Source organism: Alnus glutinosa, chromosome 7 (assembly GCF_958979055.1).
Source record: "Alnus glutinosa chromosome 7, dhAlnGlut1.1, whole genome shotgun sequence".
In the NCBI taxonomy this organism is placed as follows: domain Eukaryota; kingdom Viridiplantae; phylum Streptophyta; class Magnoliopsida; order Fagales; family Betulaceae; genus Alnus; species Alnus glutinosa.
In genome coordinates this window covers 23,145,023-23,168,379 of record NC_084892.1, presented here as the reverse complement: position 1 = coordinate 23,168,379, position 23,357 = coordinate 23,145,023, and the positions used below count along the sequence as shown (strand labels likewise).

The 23,357-nt window shown below is 38.4% G+C and overlaps 3 protein-coding genes across 3 annotated transcripts; all 3 read left to right on the top strand.

Annotated features, from left to right (window-relative positions):
• Positions 1-10,388: 10,388 nt before the first annotated feature.
• On the top strand, positions 10,389-13,797 carry LOC133873741 (pentatricopeptide repeat-containing protein At2g37310). The gene has a single exon (XM_062311488.1). It carries the CDS (start codon positions 10,593-10,595, stop codon positions 12,594-12,596), a length of 2,004 nt encoding a protein of 667 aa, XP_062167472.1. The 5' UTR covers positions 10,389-10,592; the 3' UTR covers positions 12,597-13,797.
• A 2,302-nt stretch (positions 13,798-16,099) lies between these two features.
• LOC133873592 (E3 ubiquitin-protein ligase SGR9, amyloplastic) lies at positions 16,100-17,444 on the top strand. The gene has a single exon (XM_062311323.1). The coding sequence runs from the start codon at positions 16,283-16,285 to the stop codon at positions 17,099-17,101; it is 819 nt and encodes a 272-aa protein (XP_062167307.1). The 5' UTR covers positions 16,100-16,282; the 3' UTR covers positions 17,102-17,444.
• A 4,025-nt stretch (positions 17,445-21,469) lies between these two features.
• Positions 21,470-23,058, top strand: LOC133874000 (uncharacterized). Its single transcript, XM_062311817.1, has 4 exons — positions 21,470-21,668; positions 21,763-21,883; positions 22,025-22,401; positions 22,482-23,058. Exons 1-4 carry the CDS (start codon positions 21,631-21,633, stop codon positions 22,708-22,710), a joined length of 765 nt encoding a protein of 254 aa, XP_062167801.1. The 5' UTR covers positions 21,470-21,630; the 3' UTR covers positions 22,711-23,058.
• Positions 23,059-23,357: the final 299 nt, after the last annotated feature.

Sequence of the window (23,357 nt, the reverse complement as noted above, 5' to 3'; positions counted from 1 at the left end):
GGAGAAGGAGAATATCCAGCTGCGCTCGTCTGCCCGGGATCTGACGAGCTCATCCCCGCCGTACCCGGGCACAATGGTCTATAAACGGCGTCCGGGTGGTGTGGTCACGGTGTGGTATGTAGTGCCGCTGACATCGCCGGTGTGGATGTAGTCGTGCAAGGCACGGGTAGGCGTGGTGCACGATGTGCGCAAGTAGGGGGTCTCTAGTCCATCGAAACCTGCGAACAAATGTTAGACAAATTATTAGAAATTCGTATTAGTTTTAATATTAAAAAAGAATATGCATAATATACAATGAGCTCTATGCAAAATAAGAAAGTATTTTGAGTTTAAGCAAATTGTACCAATAATAAATATAGCAATCATTGTATAACAGGAGCTTCAATCGGATCAATGTCGGGCCTGTCGTGATCGAATTCATCATTCATATCATGCAGGTCATCAGTGGGTAGTACCATCGGTACACACTCGTGATATGCATTATCTGCATCACTACTCCCTTCCCCCTGACCAACATCGTACACGTTGCGCGGTTTAGTCCTCACGGCACAAACCCATTTTGGGTTCCTTTCATCCTCGACATAAAACACTTGGTCTACCTGAGATGTAAGCACGTAAGACTCGTCAGTAAGCAGTTCTCCCCTGTGGACGAGATGAGTGAAGTTGACAAACGCTAGACCATAATCGTCGACTCTAAATCCTCTGTCCATCGTGGGGTCCGCCCAATTGCACTTAAATAGGACGTACGTAGTCCTATCGTAGTACTCGACCTCAACCACATCGGTTAACTTCCCGTAGTAGGTTTCGCATTCAACGGTTGGCACACATACGCCGCTGTTCTGAGTCCTCCTTCCCACATCATGGGCTAGCGTGCGGAACAGTTTTCTGTTTACCACGTACCTGTTATACTTCACTGCTGTCTCCTTCAACCCTCTACTGCGCATAACCAATTTCAGCCCCAATTCCTCCCTACCTTGATCGTCAAGGCCATCAACCTATGTTATCATTTCATATATTAAAAGAATACATTGATTAATAGCGGCATATTGTCGAACCCTATCTTAAATTGACACTGAACATAGGTAAATATTATATACGAAAATACCACTATTTCCTTACATATGCGCGGTACCACTCGCAGAATTGCTCGTGATGTTGGGCTTCAATCAGAGCGTCCGTGATGCGACCCCTAACGCATGATCGCCTAATAGCGTCTTTGTGCATCCTACATTCAGCAGATATAATTAAAAAACTAATTATTATCAATTATATCATTTGAATCTGGTTCAATATGTAAACACTACTTACATCCGCAAATTGAGAAACTCTTCAGAGTTGAACACAATATAACGATGAATCTGATGCATCGTTAACCGGTTCAAGCTAACTCGCATTCCTGCCCCCTTGGAACCATCAGGGTTTCTCAAAGGTCTGTTGTGAAAGGTTGGTGCATTTTCTAGATATCTCGAACAGAACGTTACTAGCTCGGTCGCTATGTAACCTTCCGCAATACACCCCTCAGGAGCCGCTTTGTTGCGCACATTCGACTTGAAACCCCCAAGACTCCTGGTGCACACACATAAACATTAAGGGCTTGTCCCCGTTTAATGCCACGAGTTACATGAAAATATATATATATATATATATATATATATATATATTCTGCTGTATTTTACCTCTCTGCCGGGTACATCCACCTATATTGAACGGGTCCGCCGAGTCTACACTTGCGCACAAGATGCACGACCAAGTGGACCATGCTAGTAAAAAACCCAGGAGGAAATACCTGTTCCAGCTTGCATAGTGTGATACAGACGTCACCCTGCAGTCGGTCCATCTCAGCTTGGGTTAGCTTGGTCGAGCATATGCCTCTGAAAAATGCTGACATCTCAACGATAGGTCTAACCACTTTGTCTGGCAATGACTGACGCAATGCAATTGGTAGAAGCTGCTGCATCAGTATGTGGCTGTCATGACTTTTTAACCCTGAAATTGTACGGTCCTTCATCCGAACACACCGTGAAATGTTCGAGGCATATCCGTCTGGAACTCTCACATTTCGAAGAACCTTTAAAAAGCTTTCTTTATCCTCCCTGGACATCGTGTGACAAGCCGCGGGTATATATGTTTTACCATTTGCGGCGGTGAACGGATGCAATTTAGGTCTCAACCCCATCTCCTGCAAATCCAGCCGAGCTGCCAAGTTGTCCTTCGTTTTCCCTTTGATGTCCAAAATAGTGCCAAGTATATTGTCCATGACATTTTTCTCTATGTGCATGACATCAAGATTGTGCCGAAGCAAATTGTCCTTCCAGTACGGCAATCTGAAGAAAATACTTTTCTTCTTCCACACAACATCATCAGCACCCCGTGCACCCGTCTTTCGCTTCTTCCGTCTCCTCTTACCCGCTTTCTCATCCCCAAACGCAACTCCGTCCAACTGTTGGAGGATCTCGTCCCCGCAAGGCACATCAGGAGCACATTCTAACTCCTCAGTCCCATCAAACGTTCTTCTGTTCAGCCACCACAGATGTTCGGTTGGCAAGTACCTCCTGTGTTCCATGTAACAAAATTTACAACCGTTCTTCAGATGTTTAGAACGTGTCGAATGCATGCAACAAGGACATGCCTTCACACCTTTGTTAGGCCAACCGGATAAATCTGCATACGCCGGGAAGTCGTTTATTGTCCACATCAACTGAGCACGCATATTGAAATTCCATCTTCGCAGCATCTAGTGTTCGTACCCCTACATCCCACAGCTCTAACAGCTCATCAATCAGTGGCTGAAGGTAGACGTCGATATCCATACCAGGTGAGCTCGGTCCGGGGATAACCAGTGACAGGATGAACAACGTCTGTTTCATGCACATCCAAGGAGGCAAATTGTACGGTACAAGCAATACGGGCCATGTGCTGTGGGATGTACTCATGTTCCCAAATGGATTGAATCTATCTGCTGTCAGTCCAAGCCGCACGTTCCTACTGTCGGCCATAAAATCCGGATGTAGAGAGTCGAACGATCTCCACGCCTCACCGTCCGCGGGGTGCCTCAATACACCGTCCCTAGTGCGGCCTTCTGCATGCCATCTCAGATTGTGCGCCGTGTGCTCCGACATGAATAACCTCTGTAACCATGGGATGAGCGGAAACCATCTCAACACCTTCACTGGACGTTTTTTCCTCGACGATATTACCTCACCATCTTGATCAAAATGTATATCAGCCATCCACTTAGATTCTCCACATACGGTGCAGGTATCTAGATCTTTATTGTCTTTCCAGAATAGCATACAGTCATTACGGCACGCCGGAATCTTCTCATACCTGAGACTCATGAAACTGAGGAATTTCTTCGCCTCGTACGTATTAACCGGCAAGGCCTCATCGCAAGGAGGCAATAACTGACTGACAAGCTCAAGAATATCAGAAAAAATCTTGTTACTAATACCTCCAATGCACTGCAAGTTGTAGAACTGTACAGTAGCACTCAATTTACTGTGCTTTGTACCGGGGTGAAGTGGCTTGTCGGCAGTCTTCAACAACTCAAGGTACTTCAATGTGTCCCTTGCAGAGGTTCCTTCATTTACTTCTCCGGGCTGGCCAACATGATCGGTGTCACCTACTTCGTGCACGCCGAAGGCGTCACGCAACATGGCGTGCATGTCACCACCTTGTTCCAGGTCTCCGCCTTGTTCCGTGACTTCTACATGTTCAATGCCACATGCAGCCGTATCTGTGACACTGGGATGGTCGTGACCCCGAACAGGATCAGCAGGGTTTAGGGTTGTCTCACCGTGCATATACCAGAAACCGTATCCCGTGGACATTCCCTTCCCCCCTGTCAGGTGGGCAAGAACGTAATCTGGGGGGTGCCGCTGGTTATTCCGGCAGTACTTACATGGGCAGTAAATTTTTCCATCAGCAGACCTACAGTTACGAACGCCGAATGCCACGAACGCTCTACACCCGTCGTTATAACGTGTCGTACCCCTAGGTGCTGACATCCACGACTTGTCCATATTCCTCTGTACGTGAGTTAACAGTCTGAAACGAAATATGTTATTTGATTACAGCAAATAAAGTGCTTGTTTGTTTAATGTTTGTTTTAAACAGTTAACTCAAAGTATCGTTCTTTCCTATTTTTGTTAGGGTTTAGGGTTTTTTTTTTTTAGGTTTTAAGGTTAGGGTTTAGGTTTTAGGGTTTAGTTTTTAAGGTTAGGGTTTAGGTTTTAGGTTTTAGGTTTTAATATTTGTAGGGTTTAGGGTTTTTAGGGTGTAGGGTTTTAGGGTGTAGGGTTTAACTAAAATAAAATAGTAATAAAAAAAAATTAATTTAGATCTCGAACCTTTTTCTTTTTTATTTTTTAATATTCTTCTTTCTTTTTTTAGGGTTTAGTTTTTGTTATTTGGTTAGGGTTAAAAAGGTTAGGGTTTAGGTTTTTAGGGTTTAGGTTTTTAGGGTTTAGTTTTTAGGGTTAGGGTTTTAAAGGTTAGGGTTTAGGTTTTAGGGTTTAGTTTTTAGGGTTAGGGTTTTAAGGTTAGGGTTTAGGGTTTAACTAAAATAAAAAAGTAATCAAAAAACAAAAAAAATGTCACTCTTTTTTATTTTTTTCTTTTTTAATATTCTTCTTTCTTTTTTTAGGGTGTAGGATTTGAAGGTTTCTTTTTTTAGGGTTTAGGGTTAAAAAGGTTATGGTTTAAGTTTTTAGGGTTAGGGTTTTAAGGTTAGGGTTTAGGGTTTAGGGTTTAGGGTTTAGGTTTTTAGGGTTTAGTTTTTAGGGTTAGGGTTTTAAGGTTAGGGTTTAGGTTTTAGGGTTTAGTTTTTAGGGTTAGGGTTTTACGATTAGGGTTTAGGGTTTAACTAAAATAAAAAAGTAATCAAAAAACAAAAAAAAATGTCACTCTTTTTTATTTTTTTCTTTTTTAATATTCTTCTTTCTTTTTTTAGGGTGTAGGATTTGAAGGTTTTTTTTTTTAGGGTTTAGGGTTAAAAAGGTTATGGTTTAAGTTTTTAGGGTTAGGGTTTTAAGATTAGGGTTTAGGTTTTTAGGGTTAGGGTTTTAATGTTAAGGTTTAGGTTTTTAGGGTTAGGGTTTTAAGGTTAGGGTTTAGGTTTTAGGGTTTACTTTTTACCCGGTTAGGGTTTTACGGTTAGGGTTTAGGGTTTAACTAAAATAAAAAAGTAATCAAAAAAAAAAAATCTCACTCTTTTTTATTTTTTTTCTTTTTTAATATTCTTCTTTCTTTTTTTAGGGTTTAGGATTTGAAGGTTTCTTTTTTTAGGGTTTAGGGTTAAAAAGGTTATGGTTTAAGTTTTTAGGGTTAGGGTTTAGGGTTTAGGGTTTAAGGTTTAGGTTTTTAGGGTTTAGTTTGTAGGGTTAGGGTTTAGGTTTTTAGGGTTTATTCATTTAGGGTTAGGGTTTTAAGGTTAAGGTTTAGGTTTTCAGGGTTTAGTTTTTAGGGTTAGGGTTTTAAGGTTAGGGTTTAGGTTTTAGGGTTTAGTTTTTAGGGTTAGGGTTAAAAAGGTTAGGGTTTAGGTTTTTGGGGTTTAAGTTTTTAGGGTTTAGTTTTTAGGGTTAGGGTTTAGGGGTTTGGTTTTGAGATTAGAGTATAGGGATTTTTGTATTGGTTTTGATTTAGGGTTCGCATGTATTGTTTAGACCTTTGTTATAAATTGAATAATAAAATAAATTATTATAAATGGTGGACGGTGGCCAAATGTAATTATTAGTATCTATTCAATAATTGTTGGATACGATCATTTTATTATAAAATGATGGCGAGTTTGCTTTGAAATGGTTTTTTATTTTTTTGTGTAAAAAAATTACCTAAAAATGAACAATTACACCTTTTTTTTTGTGTTCTTAAAAAACCCAAAAATTGTTGAAATAGTACGGCATACAATGGTTTATATTTTATTGGTTTGCGTCATTGATTTTATGATGAAGTTAATAAAATAATAGCGAGATTGGTTAATCTGTTCAAATGTTTTAGCATAAATTGCCAAAAATAATAATCGCCACACCAATTCGTAGTACAGTAAAACATATTACAAAAAAGAAAAATAACACAACTGTACAAATATTTTCCATGCATAACAACCAACCACATCAAAACACATAAAATTACACAACAATAAATATTCAAACCCAACAAAATAAACAGCATTGCATGGACCATTATTAATTGCTAAATCCACAATTATTATATGAAACTATTAAAACAATTATAAACAGATTTTATACAAATTAATTTAAATGCACCAAGTTCATTATAGCAAAAAATAAAGAAAAAAAATTAAGCCAAAAAATACTCACAAAATTTTTTTGGGGTGTATTTTCTGCTCCTTAGCCAAAATGTACATGCATTAAAACATATTAGTCCCAAAACAATATCCAAAAAAAAATCCCAAAATAGGAATCACGTACAAGGCAGAGAGAGAGAGAGAGAGAGATGTAGAGAGAGATAGAGACAAGAGACGGATGTAGAGAGAGAGAGGTCCGGACTTAGGGTTAGGGTTTAGGGGTTGGTTCGGTTAGAGAGAGAGAGAGAGAGAGAGATAGAGATAGAGAGAGAGAGCTAGAGAGAGAGACAGAGAGATAGAGAGATAGACAAAGAGAGAGAGAGAGAGCATATAAAACCTTGGGCATACGCACGCGTGGTGCAGTGACGGTCGGAGAGGGAGCTGGCCGGAGAAGACAGCGGAGGCCGGTGGTCGGTGCGGACGTGCATGACGGAGACGGAGAGGGAGAGAGCTGAGTGAGAGAGTCGAGTGAGAGGGTAGCTTCCAGAGGAAGCTACCCTTTTTTTTTTCAATTTTTTTTTATTTAAAAAATAGGCCAGGTGACGCGCGGGAATTGTCCCGCGCAGGTCACCTGGCAAAAATTTGGCCGCGTGGCGTAACACCACGCGGCCACATAGAGACGTGTATACTAATACACGTCTCTATCTGTTTTTTTTTTTTTTTTTGAAAACCGAACAAATATATATATACATATATTTGTAATATATATGGTGTTAAGGTTTACGTAAACTCTAACCCATAAAACTAAACCCTAAACGATAACCCTAAAACTAATTCTTAAACCCTAAGTATGTGTATATAAAATTCATGACGTGAATACTGTATAATATTAGATTAGTATCCCATAAAACTAAACCCTAAACACTTAGGGTTAGGGTTTTATTAGATTAGTATTCCATTAACGCAAATCCTAATTAGAGTTAGGGTTTACTTATAAGTATACCATATATATGTAAAGTACTCAACACATAAAACGTAAATATACTATAAACATATTGCACGTAGCCCATAACCCTTAACCCTATGTCTATATATTATATATAGCCATAAACCCTAACCCTATGTCTATATACTATATATAGCCATAAACCCTAACCCTATGTCTATATACTATATATAGCCATAAACCATAACCCTAAGTGTATGTACTTTGTTATGTTGCATATTTTTTTTTGTTCCTCGCCGTATAATTATGCATATAGTACTCTATATAAACATAAACCTTAACACTAAGTGTATATACTATATATAGCTATACTGTATATAGCTATATAAGTATACTATATATATATATATAGACATAAACCCCAATGTTAGGGTATATACAAGTAACTATAAATGTATATAGTTTCGACACGCCGTTTACATGCATGCATGCATGCATGCATATATTATATATAACCCTAAATTTAAACCCTACCACTAAGTATATATATATATATATATATATATATATACTATACTAAACCATGACCATAAAATTGAACCCTAAAACCCATAATCTTAACCCTAAGCTTAAGTGTATGTACTATAGGTAAGCCATAAACCCTAACCTTAACCCTAATCTTAAGTGTATGTACTATATATAGCTATAAACCCTAACCCTAAATATATATACTATATATATAGTTATAAACCCTAACTCTAGGATCAAATGATAGTTCGACCAAGTTTTGAACATTGAACTGGATCAAATGATAGAGGCATGCAATTTTATACTTGTGTAAGGTATGCTATAATGATCGGGACCACAAGGGCAACACATTCAGATGGATGTTCTACGAACCCTAACCCTGAGAGTATTAAAATACACATACCATAAATTAAGTCCTAACGCATTCACGAAACTCAACCTGCATGTAAACACTAAAACATAACCATAAGTACAATACATACTATATATAATTATAAACTATAATTAAATATAGCACAAATTTATTGTTGGGGGTATATAAGAAGAATTTTTTATAAAAATAAATTCAAAAAAATTTAAATACAAGTATTGTACAAAACTAATTAGTTTATAAACTCTAATTTGGTATAGGGTACATAGTAATATTATCATGTACATACTATTTGTGTTTTGTTTTTTTTTTTTTTTTTTTAAAAAAAAATTCCAAAAATACACGTGTCCAACATAATGCCACGTGTAATTTATACACGCGGTTAATTGGCAGCGTGTATAAATACACGCGGCCAATTGTTGCTACGCCGCATATGGCCGCGTGTATAATAATACACGCAGCCATCTGGCCGCGTGTCTACAGTAACCGGTACTGTAGACACGCGGCGAAAAGCAGTGTTTTTTGTAGTGCTCCCTCAAGGCAACCATCTTCTCCGGCCCTCGCCTCTCTTCGACACCCTAAATGGAAGCTAGTGAAACAGGTCGTTCTGCAGTTGGTATCTCGTTGTTTCTACCGGCTCTCTCTCATTTTGAAATGATAGCAGGGTATTATCAGGCTAGATTTTATCAGGAGTGTGCGGAATTGTATAGAGAGATGTTAGGTTCAGCAGGTTTAGGGCCCAATGGGATGACAATTGTCAGTGTCTTGCAGGCGTGTGGGCAGTCGAAATACAATGTGAGGAGAATATCTCATTCTAATCACTTAGGGTTGTCTAATTAATGGAGTTAGTCTCTCCGTCCAAAAACTTAACAGAATGCCATATCAAGGCCTTTTCAAAATTCAGCAAGTGTCTCGTTGAACATATCATTATGCTACATTAGTATTATTTAAAAAATTAAAAAGTAAATATATAATTATTATTATTTTTTTTAAAAAAAAAAAGAGAATGGGAGATCACCCTCCGCTTGCCATCGGCGAGGTATACGAGAACTCACTCCAAGTGTGGGATCTCCCTTGAGGTGGGTTGTGGGGGAATCTCCTCCTTCAATGGGTTTCACAGGGAAGATCTCCCTCACGAACCACCTGCAACCTGCCGGGGGAGATCCTCCCCGTAGGTGGGTCGTGGGGTGGATCCATCTCGTTGTAGGGACTCATTGTTGAGAAGATTATTAAAACCACATAAATGTCTCCTGCACAACAGTCACAAAAAAATATGGTGGGTTCCACGTGAGACTCACTCATGTCTCTGGATTCCTGCACAACAGTTGCACAATTATTATGCAGGAATCATATCTCTTAAAACCAATGCTCTAACATTTCTTATGTGAAAATTATTAAAACCAATGCGGCTATTTGATAATTGTCCAAAGCCCAACTAGCAAAATAGCAATTAACCTTTCTCTTTTTTTCTTGGGCCATGAACACCGAATCGACCACCACTAGTGATTGGCGCGTGGTTTTCACGCGTCGAGGGGTTCCACCCTTTTGTTTGGTTGGAAATCACTCAATAGAGGTTCCAAAGGAAGAGAGTTTGCTGTTTGTGTAGCTGGTGGGAAGATTTGGTAGTGATTCAGTTTCTCAACATTCTTTGGGGCCAGATCTGCATAAATCCTCCGTTTTATAGTCGACACGCGCCCTCCAGCCTTATTCGCCGCCATCCTCTGATCCATCCGCCGCCTTCTTTGGCCAAGACGCTCACCGGTGACCGGCGCATGGTCTTCACGCGCTGGGGGGTTTCCATCCTTTTGGCCACGGGTGAGGGCCACGCCCGTATCTTTTGCCGTTTTTGGTGGTAGTTGAGGACTTCTGGTGATCAACCGCTACAGGGGTTCTTTTGATGAAGATGCGTGTTTTTGACGAGCTATTGCTGGTGTCGGCGCGTTTGCCACACGCGCTATCGCCGATGGCGATTTTCTTCAGGCGGAGTTTTCTGTTTGGTGTTTCCAGTTGACAGATTGTATTTGACAAGTTGTTCTATATTAGATTATCCTAGTCATTGCTTTTTTAGCATAGGTTGTTTGTACCTTTTTGTTGGCTAGGACTATTTGTAGTATCTGTTGATATGATCTGTGTTTTCGCTGCAATGGGGTACTTATAAATTTGAGTCCCTGAAATGGATTGAGTATGTCTAAGTCTTGTATCAGTTTGATTGTAACTTTGTTACCTTTGGGAGTACTTAATGAAATGTTTACATTTTCCCTTAAAAAAAAAAAAAAAAAACACCGAATCAACCAACCTTAAGAAAGATCAGTGAACCAAGATGAACCGACTACCATTTTTGGTATGTTTACAAAATTTGGACAGTACCCAAATACAAATTTTCTCAATGCCTATGCCTGCACCTAACTATGGAGCAACCAATAGTTTCTCCCTCATTCAACAGGGCACCAAGTGCACGCTGGACTATACCGCAGGAGTTTGACTGACCAACAATGTAAGGAATGAGGATCACAAAGGCATTGAACATTCAAATACCAACCACTTCCAACGGCTACGTCCAACGAGCCTCACAAAGCCTCTTGGAAGCCAATGGCCTCGACTACGGCGCTTATGGCTCCCTCATCCAGCACTGCACCAACCGCAGCCTCGTCCGCCAGGCCAAGCAGCTCCATGCCCGCCTCGTCCTCTTCTCCGTCATACCCAACAACTTCCTCGCATCAAAGCTCATCACTGTCTACTCCAGATCAAATCACCTTCGTGAAGCCCGCCACATGTTCGATAAAATTCCTTGCAAAAACACTTTCTCTTGGAACGCTTTGCTCATTGGGTATTCCCATCAGAACATGCACTTCGACACGCTGAAACTTTTTTTGACTCTGGTTTCCTCTAATTTGAAGGATGTGAAACCGGATTGTTATACGATTTCCTGTGTCTTAAAGGCATTCTCGTCGTTGTTTTCTGATTCAAGGTTAGCTAAGGAGGTTCATTGTTTTGTTCTTCGACGTGGGTTGGACTCGGATCTTTTTGTCGTCAATGCCTTGATTACGTTCTACTCGAGATGTGATGAGATTGGCTTGGCGAGAACTGTGTTTGATAGGATGCCTGAGAGAGATATCGTGTCGTGGAATTCAATGATAGCAGGGTATTCTCAGGCTGGATTTTATCAGGAGTGTAAGGGATTGTATAGAGAGATGTTGGGTTCAGCGGGATTACGGCCCAATGGAATGACAATTGTCAGTGTCTTGCAGGCGTGTGGGCAGTCGACAGACCTTATTCTTGGGATGGAAGTTCATCAGTTTGTAAACGAGAGCCAAATTGAGATTGATGTTTCGGTTTGTAATGCCATTATTGGGTTGTATGCAAAATGTGGTAGCTTGGACTATGCACGAGAATTATTTGAAGAGATGGATGAGAAGGATGAAGTCACCTATGGATCGATAATTTCAGGTTACATGGTCCATGGTTTTGTTGACAAAGCAATGGATCTTTTCCGAGAAATGAAAAACCCTGGATTAAGTACATGGAATGCTGTGATTTCAGGTTTGGTTCAGAACAACCGACATGAAGGAGTTGTAGATTTAGTACGAGAAATGCAGGCATGTGGTTTTAAGTTAAATACCGTAACACTTTCGAGTATTCTCCCTACAATTTCATACTTATCAAACCTAAAAGGAGGGAAAGAAATACACGCTTACGCTGTTAGAAATAAGTATGATTGCAATATTTATGTTGCAACTGCCATTATAGATACCTATGCGAGATCAGGGTTTCTTCACGGGGCACAACGGGTTTTTGATCAATCAAAAGGTAGGAGCTTGATCATTTGGACAGCTATAATCTCAGCATATGCAGCCCATGGAGATGCTAATAATTCTCTTAGTCTTTTTAACGAGATGCTAATTAATGGGATTAGGCCAGACCCAGTAACATTTACAGCCGTATTATCAGCTTGTGCTCATTCTGGAATGGTAGAAGAAGCTTGGAAGATCTTTGATGCCATGTTTACGACATATGGCATACAGCCGTCAGTTGAGCACTATGCTTGCATGGTAGGTGTTCTTAGCCGAGCTGGGAGACTATCTGAAGCTGCAGAATTTGTCTTTAAAATGCCAATTGAACCAAGTGCTAAAGTTTGGGGTGCATTGCTCAATGGGGCTTCTGTTTCCGGTGATGTTGAACTAGGTAAATTCATCAGTGATCGTTTGTTTGAGATTGAGCCTGAAAACACTGGGAATTACATTATTATGGCAAATTTGTATTCTCAAGCTGGGAGATGGGAAGAAGCTGATCAGATCAGGGAAAGGATGAAGAGAATTGGGTTGAAAAAGATCCCAGGCAGTAGCTGGATTGAAACAAGTAGAGGATTACAAAGCTTCATAGCCAGGGATGTATCAAATGGAAGAACTGAAGAGATATATGAAATGTTGGGAGGATTGCTTGGGTTAATGAGAGAGGAAGGATATGTTCTGAGGGACGAGTTAGATGAGGAGAGTGTTTATAGTTGACATCAGATCATCAATATCATAGAAATTATTGCAAAATAGGGTTGTGTTGACTAGCTTAACGTACACCATGCATTATTAGGCCAAAATGAGTCACATTGTTTGCTCAACTTCTGATTTGGATACCCAATCGTTATAGTACCTGGATACTTAGCAGTGGCAATGTATGAATTTCAGAGAATTGTAGCCAGAAATTGAAGCTTTAAAGTGTTCCATTTTTGTGGAGATTAGTTCTGCGGCCTGGCATGGGTGCTTAGAAGTTGAAACAAGCGGTGTTCCTGAAAAATTTACAGAATTTTTTTTTTCTTAGTATACGATTTGTTGATATCATATCTTAGAAGTGAGTCAGAGACCTCAAACACTGAGCAAGGCTTCCATAGGGGTATGTTTGATTGATCCTTCATTGAAAAGCTATGGTTTGAAAAATATGTTGATGAGACTTAAAGCTTCTAGCTCCATCGAAGGCTATAACCAGAGGTCCTGGAGAGCGAGAGGATCCTTATCCGTCTGTACTAGAGGGATTTCCTGTACTTGACTGGCAATTATGGAAATCTAATGTGGTAAATTTTGCAATATCAGTGAGAGACAATTTCAGCTTCCTGCGTGCTAAATGCCTTTGAAGTGTTCATCTGCTTGAAGATTTATAGATTGCTGCTCTTCGGCTATTACTTCAGCCACTATAGAGGTTAGAAGCAGAATCTGATTATCAGTTAATGAGTTTCTGTTTATGCCATAGCAATATGATGAAAAGGCAATTTGCACAGCAAAAGATGTAAGGACGTTGGATCCCGCATTGTTTACTGCATAGATTTCTAAGTATAAGCTCAGGTTGATGCCTTTATGAATAAAAGAAAGTACTTTAACTGATATGTTTTGCGAAAAGAATAGGAAAATGGACATTTTTCTGTTGAGTATTGTTCCACGTACAATCCTTTTGAAGTCTAGACAGCTGACAATAACTTCCTTCTTCTTTTTTTTACGACCAGCTGACAAGAGCTTTTGGATGCACTGTGGCGACACTTTTTACAGAGGTTGCTTAGTTATATCACTAGCAAAGTGTAGGAATGTTCATGGCTCATCTTTATACTTTAATTGAGAGGCTTTTGGCTTTTCAATTCTTTTTATTTTTTTATTTTTGGGAAACCTTTTCTTCCTTTAAACACTTCCAGCGGTATATATTATATCTGTGCTTTTTAGTCAGTTCTAAGACTTGGCATGATAGAGATCTCCAGTAATAAATGTGATAGAACTAATAGACTTGTTCAAGCAAATTTTGGGTTTTCTCAAGTGGTTTCGTAAAAACTTTCTATTTTTCTCATAGCAAATTACTGGAGATCCAGATCTATCGAGTTGCCCAAGTATTACCATTTCCCTATGCATGAAGATAATGACCATAATGTCTATTATAGAAATTCTAAGACTTCACCCTTTCTCCTTCACATCTATATGATCTGTGATGCTTACTCATCTAGCATGTAAATGTAAGCACCCAATAAAATAATGGGAGAAGAAGGCGGTGCATGTAAATGTAATTATGTAAAGAGTGGACAAATGGGCGTAAGAAGCGCAGGGTACAGCGTGCCATTGCCCGTTCCCACCAGCTTCGCATCATTGCTAGTGTAGTTTGTTGGGGACAAGAGAAACAAGCCATGGATGGGCCAATATTGTTTCTTTTTCTTTCTGCTTGTTTTATTTCCTGATAGAATTAGGCATTCGTTATTAGAGATAATGAAAAGAAAAGGGGTGCCAAACATGCTTCTGCTGGACACCTGCTTGTGGACAAAAACTCTACATTCCAAGCCTCCATGGGGCTCCACACATCAAAAGCAAATCTCCCAACTATATATATATATATATATATATATATATATTACTTCTATTTTATTTTTTTTGGGGTAAAATAGTTCATTCTTAAAATATTTGTCAGAAAATATTAATGAAATGATTAAATTCACTTTCTTTCTTTTTTTAAATTTCTTATTTTAATTAAAAAATTCACGGAATTCATTTATTAAGAAGGAGTTTAGCCTACAATTGAGAATGAATATTAGAATATTAATTAAATAATTAAATTCATTATTTCCTATCACCTTAATGGAGAGCCCGTCCACCATAAAACCCACTAGCCCTAGCAACATGAAGGGTCGCAAACCATATGGGCCCGACAACCTAACAGTCTGTCGGCACATTATCTCAGTCAGCCATCAGGATCCAAGTGTACCCTCAAAGAGATGTGATCACCAAGCAGACGATTCCCACTCTGTCGACTTAGCTAACTGAAAGCACACGTCATGCTATCCATCTTAACAGATTAAGGGAGCTCCATGTCATGTAACAAACTATTGGTGGAAGTCCTTCAAACCCTAAGAAGGCATCAACCTATATAAAAAGTCCAAATGAACCTCACAAGTATGCAATCTAACCCTTAATTAAACTATGCCAAAATACCATTTCAACGTAACCTTGTCAACTTGGGGGTCAAAGTGTTCTCATCGAATCTCTATTGGTGAGCCTTTCTAACCATTTCTTTCTCTTGTAGAGTTCCTCCTTGGAAGACAATCTAGATGTTACCGTAGATCTTTATATCAATGCTAAGCATTTAATATAAATAATGATTTTAAAATATATATATATATATATATATATATATATATATATATATATATATATATATATATATATATATATATATATATATATATATATATTATTTGCAAACTAGGGAGATAAATTACATCTCATTCTAATCACTATGACACAAGTCAGAATTGGTGACTTGTCCCAACCCTTTAAGTACTTTTCTTTTGTGGGTCCTCTAACCAATTATTGAACCTAATATTGAGTGGCGATTCTTTTATTTTCTTTAAACATCCCTCACCCTAATGAAGGCTGAAGTTGCTGTGGTGTGTGTAATTTAATATATGCTCAAGTTTTATGGTTAATTACGTACCACTAAAAACAATAATTCAGCTTTCAAGTTCTTATTTCTTACAAACATATTCATCAAAGCATTAATTTCGAAAGTGACAGAAACAACAATGGTACGCTGGCGCCACCGCCTCAACGTGGCTCATTGCCATGCCTTTCGATCTTCATCCATTAGGGTCACACGATTATTTTTCCTTTTTTTAAAAAAAAATCACAATAAAAATAATATTATATATTATACTTTTATTTAATTTTTATCTCACTAGATTGATATAACAATCATTGTGCTCTTAATTTTTTTTTTTTAATAAAAAATAGACTTAATCTCTCAAACTACTATCTTATTGTCATTGTCTCTTCTAACAAAAAAAAAAAAAAAATTCATTTTATCAGCCTAGCAAGAATTACTTCTTATACATTCTCTATTAATTCCTATTCTCTTAACGGATAAGAGTTCTCAGCTAAAGTATATGTGATAAGTTGATTAATATTGTTGCCGATATTTTAAATTAATAATAATAATAATAAATTACATCCAAGATAAATCAAGAAGGAGAAAAGATTGGATTGGATTGGGTATCTATCAAAAGAACACCAAATTGGTCTCTCCCCTCCGATCCCTAAAATAAAGGACACAATTGGTCATTAAAATAAAACACCAAGTTCCAACTGGGTCAGTCAAGCCCATAAAAAGCAACACATTCCACTCATTCCTCAAACTTTCACCCCACCGAAGTGATCAAGTCCGAGCACACGATCCCATGATGACAGAAACCACCGCCATCATGGCTGCACTCTCCACTCTTCCCCCTCCACAGCTCTCAGATCTCAACTTCTCCATACTCTCAGATATCCGCCACCACCACCGCCGCCTCTCAGCCGTCCTTTCCTCCCCTACCCTCTTCTCCCTCACTCTCCACCACCTCCACTCCCTCTCCCTCCCACATAAGACTCTCCTCATTGCCCGACACCTCCTCTCCGCCCTCCGTCACCTCGCGCGCCACTTCCACCCCAAACAACAGCCACCTCCTCCACCTTCAACCGCCACCAAACAACGAGACCTCGATGCAGTTTTACTCCTCCTCCTACTCTGCGAAATCCGCCAACACAACCCAGAAGCTCTGGAAACGTCATCTCCCGCCAAATGGCGCGAAATTCTGAGCGGGCTCTGGTGTGATGCCGTGTTAACGATTTCTGGCATTGGGTTCTGTGATGGGTCGGTCTTGATTCCGTACATTGAGACGGTGACGAGGTGCTGGAAGTTTGTTGGCGAAATGGGTTGCTGTGGCGGCGATGGTGATGGGAAGGTGGCGGCGTCTCCGGCGGCGGTGGTTGCGCTTCCGTCGGTGGAGGTGAGAGGGCGTGGAGTGGAGTGTGTAATATGTAAGGAGGAGATGAGAGAAGGGAGGGACCTGTGTGAGTTGCCATGCGAGCACTTGTTTCATTGGATGTGCATTCTGCCGTGGCTGACGAAGAGGAACACGTGTCCCTGCTGCAGGTTCCCGCTACCCACGGATGATGTATTCGGAGAGATCCAACGACTGTGGGAGGTTCTGGTCAAGAACACCATCAAGATGTAGCTTCTATTGCACTGCACGTGTCATAATCGGATGGGTGATTGTGATAGATAGTCGATAGATGACGAGAGAGATGGGCCCAGATTGAATGATGGTGATGCATGGACCGTAGAGAATCGCTTGTTTATTGACATGACACGTGTGGTTAAGGTTAAGGCATATAAATGAGACGACAAACAGATATTTATACGTTAATGGTTTGATATTGCAACACAAATCATTGTATTCCTTCTCTATGTACATTGCATTGATTTCTCTTAATTACATGATTATGATTTATGAGAATTCTATTAAAGTTGTATTGATCTAATGACAAAGTAGAACAACCCATCTTCTAAATCCCCAACCTCACCCCCTCATATTTCGACGCGGTTGACCTAAACGGTCATTCTAACTTATGTAAGGTACTTAATCAATTAGTCAAAACTTCAAAATTAATCATCATGAAAAGTTTATTTCATAAACCTAGTTTAGCCCATTTAAATGCTTATATCTTATTGGGAATAATCCTAATCCAAGTCAAATTAGGATAGTAGTCTCAATCCGAGTCCAATAAAAATTCATTGAAGAACCTAGTCAACAGTCGAATACCAGACACTTTTAATTTAAGTGAGAGTAGTAAACTTAATTCAAGTTTGACTTCGCCTCTTTGCCTATAAATACGCCCATACTTCAAGTATATTCAGGAAATGTTTCTTAATTTTAGTACCGAAAACTATCTCAACATACCCTAAATTGAACTCCGAGTACTCTTTATCTTTGGAATAAGAAGAAATTTAAAAACCTATACGAATTATAGGATGGGACAAATACATCCTTTTGTTATGGTAGTGCTTGGAGTTCAATTTTACACCTTCCTTGATAGTTTATTATAGTTTTTGGCCTAGTTGTATTGTCTCATCCATTTATGTAATGATTGCATATTAACAATGAATGTAATAGGCACGTTACTTTTCTCCTTTTCCCCTTTTCTCCTTTTTCCCATATTTGAATAGAAAGAAAAAAATTTAAAAAAAAATAGGCACGTTACTTTTCTTTTCCTATCAAATTGTTCATATTTAATGTTTCCTATTTGTCAAGAAACATCATATTTCATTTATTTTTGCAATGCAAATTGTTCCAACCAGAAGGATATAGATAAGGAGTGGCAATTTGGGTTCTAAGTCGTGTAAAAACATGAGCAGAAGTCATATATATTAATTATAATCCAACCTATTTAATTAAAATGTTCAAACTCCTAAACTCAAACAAACAAATTTGACTGGGTTTGTATAAAAAATTGACGGGCCTTTTGTAGCGTATTGAATTCTAATCGTATCGAAACATGTGTATAAGAGTCATAAGACTACATAGGTCAACTCTACTCGATTAATTTAATTAAACGAGTCAAATCCTAATCTTATCCCGCTAATTTCGTATTGAATTTATATCAAATTCGTTAATCGTGTTAAAAATTGTCAAACCCTAAATTATAATGACATAAATGCTAAGCGTCAACACATATAAGCGCACACACAAAGGCCTAAAAGACCGAGGCCCAATTGTCAAAGCAGATGATCCCAATACCATCACCACAAGGAAAAAAAGGCTGGAATACGTAATTAGAGCAATGAGACCAATGCTGGATTGCCAACGAGCCCAAAGCCCACGCTCATTTAGGTGGACTGAAAGAAAAGGCCTAAGTTCCTATCTATCTCAACCCACACCTGATCAAAACCAGCCCAAAGAAAATAAACATTTTCACAATCAATTATTTATGAGATAAATGCAAAATCAGTTTACGTAGTTGGCTTAAATTACAAAATTATAAATGAATTCAGAAGTTCTTGAGGTATGCTAAAAAAATAATTAATTTAGTCACCGGAGTCCAATTTTGTTAAAATATTTGACAGATTCTGTTAAGTGTCACGTCAGAGCCAATAAAATGAAGACATGTATGACTCTTCATATATATATATATATATATAACTAAAAAAAAATATAAAAAATTATGGCTCTACTGGTTGCCGGTTTGGGAATTTGACTAAATTATCATTTTTTTTTTGCAAATCTCAGAGACTTTTGAATTAATTTTGATACAACAAAGAACAATTTGTAATTTAGGCCAACCATATAAATTGATTTTACATTTATCCCATTATTTACTTATATTTAAACATTAATATTTCGTGCATGGAATATGCAAAAATCTATTATAATCTTTCGCACACTCAAAATGCCTCCAATTGATAAAGAAGTGGTCCACACAGTTAATAGTTAAAAAAAAAATAAAAAATAAAAATAAAAAGTGGTCGATGAAATGATAATGAGTGTACTCTAATTTAAGCTACTGCATAGAATAGAAGCCATTTCTTTGAGTGCAATACAAGAAGCAGATTTCTAATCCCATGCATACAACTAATGATAATTAATGCACCCACCATTTTCCATGAAAGATAAACTTCAATGATTTCCAATTTCCAGCGATGGATTGGTAATTAGAGATGATAATTGCACTGTGCCCTACACATGAAGTCCAGCCAGCACGCCATATACACTTAACAAATATACAAATCTTTTCCTTTTCTTTGGTTTCAATGTTTCATACATGCATATGTATATTTGTGGGTATATAGGGGCGGAATTATGTGCATGGGTGGGATGCACTGGGGCACTAGTCCTTCAAAATTTCTTCTAAATTTAAAATTCAAAAAAATATAAATTAATATATATATATAATTAACTTAATTTACAAATTACTCCCAACAACGACTTGAGGTTCCACCACAATTCAGATGACGATGCCAGACCATCCCTTTTGAATCTTAGTTTAAAATTCATGAGAGCTTAATTTGAATATTTGCATGCACTGTTTTGGTAATTTGTCCATTCTGCAACGAGTCAGAAAATTTATGAGGAATTAAATAGATGTGAGAGAGAGAGAGAGGTGAAGGAGAACGAAGACAACTCGGGAACATCACGTGAAACTGTGAAAACAGTAGCCAGAAACGATCTGTTTTGCTTTGGAGGCTTTTGGTTGGGGGGGGCGCCTGGCTGGGGATTGAAAAGATTTAGGCTGCCTCTAGTAGTTAGGCTGAAGTAGTTAGGCTGCCTCTAGACTGGCCGACTTGGGTGGCTGGGGTTGATTTGTCCACCACTGAACCAGTGAACCATCTCAACAATTAACCCTTAATATATATATATATATATTAAGCATTGTTGTTATAATCTGCACCGTTAATTTCACTAGAAAAGAGGTATTGCACACCATGCAATTAATACCTATGGCATTTAATTGGATCTCAATCCCTGAGTTTGTACATGTATTAATAATGCTAAACTGAAATTGTCCTTGGCTCGAAAAAAAGAAAAAGAAAAACGAAAGGTTGATAAAGAGAACTCAAATGGTCCTAAAGGATATCTGTGCATGTCTCATGCCTGGGGCAAGCTTGAATTTCTTGCCAGAAGTGTCTGATTTTGCGATGCTACCTTGTCTAAAGACCCCCCCAAACATTTTGCTGTTGTAGAATTGGTTTGTACAGACGTACAGTGTACTTACTACTTATGCAGGGTCCACATTGTCAAACATAATTGTCCATTTAATTTAGGGTTTGAAAATTTTTGGCATCACTCGTAAATTCAATACGAATTTAATACAAAATTAAAGGATTAGAACTTACCTATATAGTCTTATACCTATGTCTTGACACAATCAGAACTCGACATGCAATATAATAGCTGACAATTTTTTGTATGACTCGCAAACCTGATACGAAACCGATACAAAATTAGAGGATTATAGTTGAAGGGGTTTGACACGTTAAATTAAATGATTCGGATTAGAGTTGACTTATATAATCTTATATTCATACCTCAACACGATCTGAACCCGATACACAAATACAAAATGGCACCCTTATCTCATTATAGGGTAATTCAAGTCAATGAAGAAGATAAATTACAGTGGCCTTAATTAGGGACTTCAATTCAAAGAGAAAAATAGGCGATCAATTATATTACTAAGATCATGTGGTAGATCTAATAAATGTATGACAAAGTGGATGCCATAACCAAAAGAACTCTCAACTTGGACAGAATTTGCACGAGAACCGTAAGTGTTCAACCACGTCAGTAAGAAAATAAATTACAGATGCCAGCACACCAGTAACAGTGGTGCCTTTGCCTGTGAATATAGGGACATGATTGGGTTACAACCCCATCACAACTCCCTTACAACCCCCACTCACAATGGTGTGGGGCCCATGTGTATGGGCTCCACACCATTGTGAGTGGGGTTGTGAGAGAGTTGTGCAAAGGGGTTGTAATTTTATCATTTTCCGTGAATATAACCCCACCTAAGCTCTCACATTGGTTTTCTGACAGTGATGACAGTATTTTTTTTGTTTTTCCACGAGCATAGATTCTCCACCTAAAAAAAGGGGGAAAAAACAGAGATTTCTTTAGTTCCCTGATTTTTTTCATATTCAAATATTATATGATTAATCTGATCTGAAACAGGGGAGCTGAGGAAGAGGCCGCTAGTGAGCGAGAAAATGATATCTGTTAGCATGGAAGAAGATAGAAAATGGAGGTGGGTTCTTCTTCTTCTTCCTTTCTCTCTCTGTCTGTCTCTCTCTCTCTCAAACACTGACATTTTTCACTTTGTGAAATGGGTTTTCTCTCAGTGACAAACAAATGGAAGGGGATGGTGGTTTCAGAACCGTGGAGTGCCTAAGAGGGAGATTGGTTGCAGAGAGACAAGCTTCAAGGCTTGCTAAAGAAAATGCAGAGCTTCTGGGCAATAAGGTGCGTTTTTTCTGTAGATGTTTTTAATCTAGTGTAGATATACATTCACATTTTCAAGATAAATAAAATTTTAAAAAAAAAAATCAACTTTTTGTGTTTTCTTTCTCTAATTTGCTCTCAAATGTGTTTGGGAGGGTACAGTTGATAGAGCTTGAGAACCAACTTAAGGAAGAGACAAAACTGAGGAAGAAAGCTGAAAAGAAGCTTAAAATCTTGATTAAGAAGCTTGAATCCTTGAACATTATCACCATATCGGTGGAATCAGAGCAGTCTAGTTCGTCGGAAAACTGTAAAATGTCTTCTAGATCATGCACCAGTACCTCAGATTCCAAAGACCCAGAAGAAGATGAGATCAAATCCCAATTCACGAGCCCAGAAATCTCACAAAATCTGCAGCACATTGTCTCAGAAAACTCTGCATCCACTCCAAGCCATTCAAGCCCATCCAGCGAAAAAGATTCCCATTCTAATTCCGACCTCAATGATCCTTCCCAAGAAAGATTCAGCGACAATCATAGGTAATCTTGAATTTTTTATAATTTTCAGAAGAGAACTTGTTAAGCCTTTTAAGCTAATCAAATTTGTTAATTTGTTTCAGTTATTCAAGCTTAAAATCTTCAACACAAGAGAATGGGAGTGATCATGAGGATAATGTTGATAACCCGTTGGCATTAGTTCCGGTGGGTTTTCCGGCGACCTCACAGACTGCTGAAGTGAAGCCATTAGATGAAAGCGTTAGGGAAGTTCTTGATGCTTTAAGGCATGCCAGGGAAAGACTTCAGAGCTCAATACAGAGCAGACATATGGTTCAGGTTGGCTCAACTTAAAAGTCACTTATGCAAATAGACAAACAATAATTTTGTCAATTTTCTTTCACATAGTAGTAGTACAGAAAAAGACATTTCAGCAAGATATGGCCATCTGCCTTGTTTTGCATTGAAGCAAACAGAGTAAAATTAGGCTAAATATTGCATTAATCTGAGTGTTAGAGGTTAATAAAGTTATTTTTGATTGTGTACATCACGCAGAGCATGTGATGTGGGGCTTGATGTTGTTCATGCTTTTTGGCCCTGGTCCCAACCTTTTGCCAGTTTCTTCTTTGTGCTGCTCTACTTATGGCCTTGAATGTAATTGAATACCAATTGGATATGATCACTTGATGCTTGTGACTTGCCTTTTACGGGATTTGATTGTTGAGTTTGGGCTAATTAAGGCTGATTAGTTATACGATAGAATATTAATTTAAATGATTAAATTCACAATTTTTTACGAGCTTAAGTTTTTCTGAGATAAGTGATGATTTAATGTAGTATCACAGCAACTTTCATGTGAACTCTTAACTTTATGGCACGATATAGCCCTTAGGGTAATTTCTAGTGGTGGATGTATGTGTCTAACAACGAAACTTCCGTTATTTTCTCCCGTTTTCATATTTTATCACAAAACTTTGAATGGTTTCGAGCATAGATCATAG

Bases quoted from the DNA above. Each gene is read 5' to 3' on its own strand.
- LOC133873741 (XM_062311488.1), top strand. From the start codon at position 10,593: ATGAGGATCACAAAGGCATTGAACATTCAAATACCAACCACTTCCAAC.
- LOC133873592 (XM_062311323.1), top strand. From the start codon at position 16,283: ATGATGACAGAAACCACCGCCATCATGGCTGCACTCTCCACTCTTCCC.
- LOC133874000 (XM_062311817.1), top strand. From the start codon at position 21,631: ATGATATCTGTTAGCATGGAAGAAGATAGAAAATGGAG. The intron at 21,669-21,762 runs GTGGGTTCTTCT...GTTTTCTCTCAG, and splicing joins GAAGAAGATAGAAAATGGAG to TGACAAACAAATGGAAGGGG. The intron at 22,402-22,481 runs GTAATCTTGAAT...AATTTGTTTCAG, and splicing joins AGATTCAGCGACAATCATAG to TTATTCAAGCTTAAAATCTT.